Genomic DNA, 10,100 nt, shown 5'->3' with positions numbered 1-10,100 from the left:
GTAATGGACTGAGAGCAGACTAATTTCACAAAGACCGCTGAACAAGCAGCTGAATATTTCTACCAATATCAGATGGATTTAAAAATCAGAAAAGGTGAAAGGTTGTGTAGCCAGTCCTTGAGTGATCTAATTCTCTCCCCTACACCTTCCCGCCTACTGTGACATGTCATGCTGCAGGTTTCTGTATGGTTTCTCTTGTACCAGAATAACGGATTAGAATGTTTTACCTTTTCGAATAATTTGTGTGGAGCTGCGGACAAGACACCATTTGGGGAGGAAATATGTTGTGTGGGTATTCTCAGAAGCACACCGAAGATAAGCTTGGAATCTCTCAAGTGTTAAAAATCAGAATCTGTACAGCTGCAGTGCTAATACGAATCACAACAGGGAAGCAGTGATTAGGACACAGAAATAAAGAATGGAAGAGAAACTGAAGTTTTGTGGTAGTCAGGAATTCAGTTGAAATAAGATGCTCAAATTTTGAATAAGATCTATTGCAGGGAAATTGCTAGAATTTAACGTGCAATCAGTGTGTTACAATATTGTGTGACTGAGACCATAGATCACCAACCAGCTATACGTATGGAAACAAGACAGGACAGAAGAACTAAAATTCAGACTTAACTTCAAAATTGCATGGGGGGGGGGGTCTATATGTAGAACAAGAACAGGCTTCTATAACCAAGTAATTTACTATAATACATTAGCTCTGCTAAATCAGCTACTAAAAAGGATATGGAAGGTATAAAGTCTTCATCTTTTAATAACATGTAAACCTAGAGTTGAAACTTGGAGATTTATAGAAGTAGTATAAGAGAGACCAGACTATGAGTGAAATAAGTAGGAGTTGTGCTTTCAGGTGTCAGAGGTCTTTATTGAGATTATAGCAGAGATACACTTCCATAATAATCTTTTCACTTTTATACAATTAGTTAAAAAATGCTTGCTAGAGTGAACCGATAATTTAGTCGTTATTAAAACCAAATAACTGCATTTCAAATAAATAAATAACCTAAAATTTAAGGTTTTAATTTAAAAGGAACTGTACAATATGAAAATATAACAATACTTAAACATTAGAATCTAAATTTTCATAGAAATAAAACTGCAATTCTGCATTACATAAACAGTGCAAGAAAGAAAAATCCAAATATGCTTCTAGACTGGGAAGTTAAATGTTTTAATTTAAATTATCATGCAAACAGCATTTTAAGCCATGCTGTTGTCTAAGTGTTAATGGTACCATTTTTCTTTAAGAGTACAGCTAACCATTTAGCTCACTGTGATAACTGATGCCAATCCATGCTCTTTTCTACAGTACATTATACACAGAGGTATTCTGTTGCATTCAAAATGAAACATTACATGGTTTCTGGAGCAAACCCAACATTTTACTTTTTGTTTTCAACGTCAGCATGTTGAAAACAATATCACCTAGTAAAAACAGCAACACTTCCCCCAGTTTAGGTGAAAAGCAAAACACACTATATAGTGGACTATAATCAAGAAGCACTTACTGCCTAGTCACCTTTAAATTTTACAATTATATGTACTAAAAAAAAAAACAACACACAAACAATGCTGAAAGCGTGGAAAGGAAAAAAAAAAAGTCTGACCTCTGGTTGACAAGTGATGCATACAATAGAAGTGTGAAACAGCAGAAGTAAATTTTTATCTTCTACATTTATGTGGAACTAGTTACTGAGTTGATTAAAAGTGTAATTCGGTTTAAGTTTCTATATAAAATTGTCATTGAGGCAAAGACCAAGGAATGCAATTAATACTAAACTGTAAACACATCATTAATCTTACTTTGAGTGCACATTGACAACATAAGAGCTCTTCCAACAGACTTTGGCAACAAGACTACAATAGGTCACAGCAGCAAGAGTTCACATGGAAGACTGAAAGCACTGCAAAATAATACTAACACACCAAGACCTCCTACCAATCAGAAAATCTGTGACAAGCGCCTCTTCTTGCTAAGACACTCTCCTGGTCAGATGCTGCTCTTTGAATCCCTAAATTATTATTTTTACAGTCCAGTAGTCTTATTTCTCTGTGCTTTATCTACATACATTGCCTTTAGTTGCACTCTACCCATTGTAGGTCCAAAGTGTTACAGTTCTGTCTGCAGAAGATGACAAGAAGGATAGATCTTGCGTATGCCATCTACACTGAATCACTTTGTCCTTATGTTCCCCTACCACCATAATAGGAAGTTGCTTAGTAAGGTCCCCTAGGAGAGAGGAATAGAAATAATTACTTGTTTCGTGAACACTTAGAATAATTTTCTTGAATAAACTCTACATATCTATTTCACTTGCTGAACAACAAATTACTTCATTAGGTGATAATTTAAAGATACCTCAAGAATATGCTTACAGGAAGAATGCACACAAACCTTTTCATTCACATTAAAGGGGGAAAAGTCTATTTTGGTTTGGAAGGCCCATGACAGTCTCCTTTCAAATTCTATAATCAATAAAACTGACTGCTATAAATAATTTTTTAACATTTATACTGTAGCAGTGTCTAGAGGCCAACCAGGCTGGGACTCTATTGTGTTAGGTACAATACAACTGTTTGCAACACTGGTATTTCCATAAACTACAGTTTAAATACAAATTAATGGTCCATAAAAATCAGGTTAATTGAAGGACTTTTGACTAATCCCTCCCACTCCCCCCCTCACCAAAAAGGTAAGCCAAGCATGATTTTTTTCTTTGTGGGTTTGAGTTTTCTGCACACCACCTCAAAGCAGAGGTCCAGTGATTAAACAGCTGCAAGTTGTTTCCCATACTGCAATTATATTCCTTAATCATATTTATATGTCAGACTATAGTCTTGACTGCAATAAGAGCAATCTGTTGTGAGCTGACAAGAACCAATAGTCGTGTATTCTAAACCTTTTAAATTTCACTTTATAGCCTTAATAGATTTCAGATTTCTACATTTTCAGAAATGAATCTCTTTTGATCCAAACTTTCTTAAAACCGCTATTAACAAAACACACTTCACTGCTCAATTTTGCTTAAAACACTTCACATCTGATGAATTACCTTGCAAGTCTGTCACCTTTATTTTCATATCATAAGATCCTGTGAGCAAGTAGTGAGCCCCAGGAGAGAAGCGAACAGAACGAACATCACTGGAATGAGGATGATAGCTCTGTACCATTCGTCCTCCTCGAATATCATACAACATGCAACTGGAGTCTTCTTGCCCTGTAGCTAGGAGGCGACCACTAGGATCAACAGCTACAGATGCTACAGCACTACCTATAAGAAGAAAATGCCGACCATAAACTAATATAGACTTATGGATATGTTCTGCATTCTTTTGAACATAGAAAGGTTTGAGAGATGTTTGTAGAACTGTTAATATTAAAAAAGGTAAAGAACATATCTAGCCAAGTTAAATGTACTTTCAGCCAATTTTGTCTATATTAAAAGACAAGTCTTATGTTGTATTGCCCCCATTGTATAGTTTGCCTTGTAGCATATGTTGATTTCTAATTGTGGAGTGGTAGCAAAGTCACAGTTAAAGCTGCATCAGAGAATTGTGTTTAACAGTGGAAAAAGATTAGGAATATTTGCTCAATGTTTCATCACAGAAAAAGGGAATATCCAAGAGTGTTGGCGGGCTTTTAATTTTCTGCATAGTTAGAATCCATAGCAGAATAATTCATTTAGAAATATATTGGCAATAAAGAGATTGTTTTGAAAACAAGTTCTGTACCTGACTCACTTTTTTTCAAAACACTTCTTGTGTAGATTACTGTACATCTGTAGTTTAGACAAACACCATCCTTTGTACATTTGCAGTTTAGACAAACACCATCCTTTGTACATTTGCATTTTGGAGTTTGAGAAAACATGTTATTATTTCTTGACTTGAGCTGTATCAGTTTGGAAGTGTTGCATTAACTATATATGGACATTTGCTAGGTAGAGTCCTATGTCCTTTACACGACAGTAGATTTGCCAAATTCCAGAAGCCACATTTAACTCCAAGGTTGACTTTTTTAACAGCCTAATATTCCTTGCAGCCACCATGTTTACATTTGTTATCAATAAAATAATATCACTGTTACAAAGCGTGTCATTCTTTGTAAGGCAGTTTGTCAGTCTAAAGTGTTGATTTTTTGGGGGTAAGGTTGTACGTTTTCTCTGTTTTAGAGCATCATGTAAGCTTATGGTGCTGTATAAATAGCTAATAATATCAAAAGGTCACAAAGCAAAGAACTAACCAGTTTTTGAATGAATATACCAAGTTTTTGTTGTTTTTTTAAAACGAGCAACTGGGGATTGTTTTGAACAAGCCATAAGTCCTCATTTTACAATGCAAGATCCCTGTTTTCAGCAAACCAATGACAAGAAAAATCTTTAAAATATGTAATTGTGCAAGAAGTTTTTTAGTCGGTGCGAAAAGAGCAATAGTCTTACCAGTTCCATGAAATGTTGTTCCAACTACACGAACACAACTCGGTACTCTAAGATCCCAGAATCTTACAGTCTTGTCTTGGGAACCAGATGCAATCATCCACCCACTCCAGGTATAAAGTGCTAAAATATGACCTGTAGATAAGAACATGTTTTACTTTACTAGTATTACTCATTGTTTAAAGATCACTACTGAATTCTCTACATATTATTGTTCTGAATATGCACTTACACATTAAGTAGGGTCATCAGCAGCATACAATTAGTAGATTAAATGTTATATTTTGGTTTGAAGAAAGTAGTAGTCTTGGATGGATCAGAGAGTTGGAGATAATCAACTAGGTCTCTTCAGAGAGCCTTTGTTAGCAGATTTCTGTAGGTCTCACTTCATTATCTGTTACTCCAAATATATGCATCTCTTGGGAAAGGTTTCAATGTGGCAGGGACTGAAGAAGTGCCACCAGTACAATGGCAAGACCCTGCTCTACATCTTCCCTAGCATTCACAGGGAAACAAAGGGCTTAAAATACGTAATGGTCTAGATTAATGAAATAAAATCTCTCCTGAGCTCACTTTTGATAAGACAGAGGTGCTGTCCATAAGAAGAGCATGATTTGGTCGCTTGTTACCAGTGCATAGAACAGATTGTTACTGTTGCATTTTTATAAACATACCAGTATGGCCACTCAGAGCATGCAGGCCTTGACCTCGCTGGCAGTCTGTTGTGTAAATATTACAGTCTCCTGCTCCAGCGCTAATTAAAATAGCGCCACCACTTTCTGGGCCTTCCATAAAAGCAAGATCTCTAATTGTCCCATCATGCATACTGAACTCCAAGTCTGGTCCTGAAAAAATTTAAAATAAACCAAGAACAGAGTGAGATATACATTGTTTAGTATAAATTAATTATGTAATCGTTTAAGCCGTTATTGTGATAGTGCATTAGTATTAATTAAAAAGCTTGAGTTTGATACATGTAATAATTTCAAGGGGGAGAATATAACTTCATAAAATAGGATAAAATTTTACACTGAACGGGCAAACTGACAGGTTTCTGTGTATCAGAATATATTAACTTTCTGTTTCTTCAATATTAGTTAATCCCTCTGTGAGAGGTTCACATCTTATTAGGTATGTCTACACAGCAAAGACAAACCCATGCATGGCCTATGCCAGCTGACTTGGGCTCACAGGTCGGCCATGGGGCTGTTTCCATTGCTGTGTAGACTTCTGGGCTTGGGCTGTAGTCTGAGCTCTGGGACCCTCCCACCTCACAGGGTCCTAGGGCTGGAGCCTGGAAGTCTACAGAGCAATGTAACAGCCCTGCAGCCCAAGCCTCTTGAATCTGAGTCAGCTGGCACAGGCCAACCATCGGTTTTTTCTTTGGTGTGCAGACATACCCTTGATGTTCAACCAATAGTTGATTCTCAGTTCTGGAGCTAGACTTCAATATGTTTGTTCATGGTATTTTATTTCAGTTAACAAAAAAATCCCACACAGTTATCTAACTGAAATAATATTGTAATATTAAACCAGTGACATCAAAATAAGAAGCATATTTATGCTTGTGCTGAAAGACCAAGTCCCATAAGGTTATCTGTACTTCAGTGACTGGATTATCCTGGAATACATTTACCAAAGTTAAAAATAGGCTAATTATCTTGAAATTCCTTACCAAAACCTTCGGTCAGATTCTGATTATTTATTAATATTTTTCTTAAAGAAACCAAAAAAGTATGCCAGGTACCTCAAAATAAACTTTCTTTGATCTCACCTGCATACTAGTCATTAATCTGTTGCTGCTGAATATCTTCTAGTACTTCAAACTTCCAAGCAGCATTTCGCTTTCCCCCAAAATATGAGTAAGTACAAATCAGGTACTTAAAGTTACTGATCTGGAGCCCAGGTTTGGCAGCATTCTAATCTACAATTGGTTCAGGACTAGGTGTGATACTCTAAGGGTATGTATACACTGCCCATGTTACAGCGCGGAAGTGCTGTGATGTGAGCAGTGTAGACACGCTTTATCGCTGGGGGAGAGCTCTCTTGGTGATACAAAAAACAAAACAAAAAGCACCCCGAACAATGGGCAGTAGGTTTATCGCCGGGAGCACTGTCTATACTGGCGCTTTTCAGTGCTAAAACTTTTGTCACTCAGGGGGATGTTTTTTCACACCCCTGAGCGACTAAAGTTTTAGCGCTGAAAGAGGCAGTGTAGACACAGCCTAATACATCTCGTTACCATAATGACAGGCATAACTCAAGTTACTTTGCCATTTGTCACTAATATGACCATCCCAAATAAATGATAACATGATATACCAGTATATATACATACACCCTACCTGTTGCATTACAAGTTTCTGCATTAAAAGGTAGTACTTTAACATATTTATCATTAGAACCAGTAGCCAACAACTGTCCACAGGGACTCCATGCCACACAGTAGATTGACCCTTTGTGATGTTTGTTCCTTTTGAAACGAATATCAGGTTGTTTAGGAGTGTTATAAGCACTTGAAAAAAAAAAGAGAGAGAGATAAGTATTTCTATGTAAATATAGAATATGTAATCTAAAATGCAAGTCAACTGTATTATTTAATGTAATAAGAAATCCAAAGTAGGCAAGAAAGTTAATTTCTACTTATTTTTCAGTTTTCTAACGGTAGGCAATTAAAGTTAAACTAAAGTGTGAAAATATAGTGTTTTGTTGCCACACAGGAACTATGTTTCCCAAACACATTTTAGCTTCCATGCATTATGCAAACATCTTCCATACCAGACTTATTGTGGTCTGATTCCTTGCAAGCATAAGCAAGTGCTCTAAAGGGCAATGAAAATGGACAAGCGTGGGTGGCAATTTAAACTTTTGCTTTAAAAAAAGTGTTTGGTTTTAATGCTGGAAGGCAACTAAGGTAGAATATTAGGATAACAGAGAAACCACAAAAAAAGCTCCTCCTTGTTCTCCAATATTTCACTACAGAAACATTTGAAGTGTGACCTGAAACGATTTCTACAACACACACTAATTAAGTATTCTTGATGGGGGAAAAAACCCCAACAACCTTGAAACAAAATTCAGAAATGTCTGCCAGAGGTACCTGGTCTGACAAAGACAACACTTAGCTACTATTAAAAAGGCATTGTCTTAAAAAAACAAAACTCAAAACCCAACAACTAAACAAAAAGGCCCACCAAAATACCTTATTTTCAGAGTCCAAAACAAGTGAAAACCAGGAAGAAGTATTCCTTTTTGTATCCAACACTTTATACATGTGCTTGACTTCAGTGGGACTACTTGTGTACTTAAAGTTAAGCATTTATGTAAGTGTTTGCAGAGGCCTAGGAAGGAAGTGAGCCTTGGTTTTCTTAGGTCACCTTAAAGACCTATTCATATCAACATACCACTCAACCTCCATGTATTGGACATTAAAAAGTAAGGAAGAGGAGCAATATGACACTAAGAACATCTCACCCATTAACAAGAAACGAGATTGAATGAGGCAGTCTGTGGAAAAAGCACAGCTAGTGCACTTTCTCAAAACTTATTCAGTTATATATTATAGTCATAACCTTCCAAGCATTATTCCTGAAAATCCTAAATCAGCCTTTACTTACATCTGACTGAGGAGAAATTCCTAATTCCCTTTCTCTGATTATTTCTATGGGTTATTTAGACATGAGTAAATAAAATGCTTGTAGGAAATTAATGGGAAGTTACAAAGTATTTAAGATACAATTCAGCATCGAGAATAAAGCTCATTCTAATAAAGGCAAGAAGCTAATAGGGCAGCAACTAAGTATCTGACTCCTAATGCATTTTAAAAACTTGCCACAGAAACTGGAAAATGAGGATGACAAGAATGATAAGAGGGAAAAAAGCACAAAAAATGATAAGATCTCAAAGGATTTTAAATAGATATGCAACAGGGAAAGCAAATAATGTGGCCACTTTAAAGTTACAGAAGACAGGTCATAAAAGGAAATAAAGTTACTAGTTACTCTGTTGCCATCTTTACAGAGGAAGAAAGTGAAGATCTGCCTAGGTCAGGTATCAGTTTTCGAGGGACGACAGACGAGGAACTGCGTAACATATAAACACACAATTATAAAAAGGCTAAATGCACTTAAACTAGACAGAGTACTATGTGTACTATGGCGTTTTAAAAATGAGAAAGCAAATCTTAACTTTTAATGGGCCATTTTAGAATTTCATTAGATTCAGGAGATATTTCTCAAGATTAAGAATATGAACAATCTTTCACTATGTTTACAGCCTGACAAGACAATGGGTAAGGAGATGTACAGACAGACCTCAGGAAGAGGAGTGGAAAGCTCAGAACATTCCCTTTAGAAAATTACAGCACAGCAAGAAACTATCTTATCAAGTCAATAGTCACATCAAATTCACCAAATCAAATTACACACACTAACTAGGGTGTTAAAGGCTACAGGGATAATCTGTTTATAAATTAAAAAAAAACAAAACAGATTTTTCTAACTTCCAGCATAACAAGCCAAACCAATCAGGTGGGCGAGGGGGAGTGGGAGTGGGAGAGGAGAACACACTCCACATCTCCCCAACCCATGTCCTTTCTGCTTCATACATCAACATCAAACATTTTGGAACAACACCTTCAGTGGCTCCTTTGTTTATTATCTTTGAGGGAAAACAGAATGCATATTAGGCAAGGACATTAGAGGCTAAAGCATGCTTTTTGGCCAAACTGGGAAGATGTCCTGGACTCATCAGGAGCAGATACACACAAAAAGAATGCCATTTTAGAGTAATTTTTCTGAAAACTCTCCAACTTTTAAAAAAGTAATGGAATTGAAGCAATAACTAGAAAGTGAGTTTGACACCAAGATTTATTTCTGAAGAAAGAAGGAAATAATGGATATGAAAATTCAAGTAGCTGGAATTAAGACAAAAGAGGAAGAGGCCAGAAGCATTCTGCCATAACATCTTTTTCTGTTCCTGAATGTATATTCTCAGACACAAAAGATTCTTTTACAATGCCAGTGTGTCCAAGACTCTAGGGGAAGAATTCTACCAAAAGGAAAAGTTGTAGTACTGACGTCAAAACAGCTTGGCAGTAGGGGAAAGAACTAGTCAAACTAGTCACAAACACAAAAATACCACAGCTGGTCTTGGTAGTTACTATGTTCTCAAAGCAACATTGTAACAGTTCATTGTTGACAGGTTTAATCAACAAACAAAATGAAAGGGTAAAAGACAAGAACAGACTTGAAATATCTACAGACAGCTTTGGATATCCAGTGATCGGTAGTGGAACAGAAATGATTATGGTAGGACTGTATGTTCATTTATTTTTCTTCTTACCTTGGGTCAATTACTTCTGGATAGGCACACACCCTCAAAGTTTTGGAATTTGAGCCAACAGCATACAAACTCCCACTTGGATGAAAAGCCACAGCTCTGACAGCTTGTGTATCTTCTAGAGTATTAATACAAATGAACTGTTTTTTTGATTTATCATCCTGTTGTGTAAAAGTTTGACAGTCACAATAGGTTCACAAACATAACTACATTTTTAATAGCTTACACACATTTCCAAGGCTGAGAGAAGTTAAAATCCATCCCCATTAAAAAAATAATGTATTCAAATGTAAAGCTTATAGGGGAAAAGACTGG

At 36.3% G+C, this 10,100-nt stretch overlaps 1 protein-coding gene across 7 annotated transcripts in view; it reads right to left on the bottom strand.

Annotated features, from left to right (window-relative positions):
* Positions 1-860: 860 nt before the first annotated feature.
* The window catches only part of WDR47 (WD repeat domain 47), a 38,250-nt gene continuing 29,010 nt past the window's right edge, over positions 861-10,100 (bottom strand). For 5 of the 7 annotated variants that reach the window (XM_073356797.2, XM_073356798.2, XM_073356799.2 and 2 more), the window contains 7 exons: positions 9,789-9,946; positions 8,447-8,527; positions 6,791-6,960; positions 5,120-5,290; positions 4,449-4,580; positions 3,063-3,281; positions 861-2,239 (listed from right to left, as the gene is read on the bottom strand). In XM_073356797.2, the coding sequence (XP_073212898.1) occupies positions 2,097-2,239; positions 3,063-3,281; positions 4,449-4,580; positions 5,120-5,290; positions 6,791-6,960; positions 8,447-8,527; positions 9,789-9,946 (1,074 nt within the window). In that variant the 3' untranslated portion in view covers positions 861-2,096. The remainder of the gene's footprint in view (positions 2,240-3,062; positions 3,282-4,448; positions 4,581-5,119; positions 5,291-6,790; positions 6,961-8,446; positions 8,528-9,788; positions 9,947-10,100) is intronic. The other 2 variants (XM_073356802.2, XM_073356801.2) reach the window with 1 other exon arrangement.

The sequence above is a fragment of the Lepidochelys kempii genome, chromosome 8 (genome assembly GCF_965140285.1).
Source record: "Lepidochelys kempii isolate rLepKem1 chromosome 8, rLepKem1.hap1, whole genome shotgun sequence".
Lineage (NCBI taxonomy): Eukaryota > Metazoa > Chordata > Testudines > Cheloniidae > Lepidochelys > Lepidochelys kempii.
Note: the sequence above shows the minus strand (reverse complement) of the source record. Positions and strands in the feature narration are given on the sequence as shown.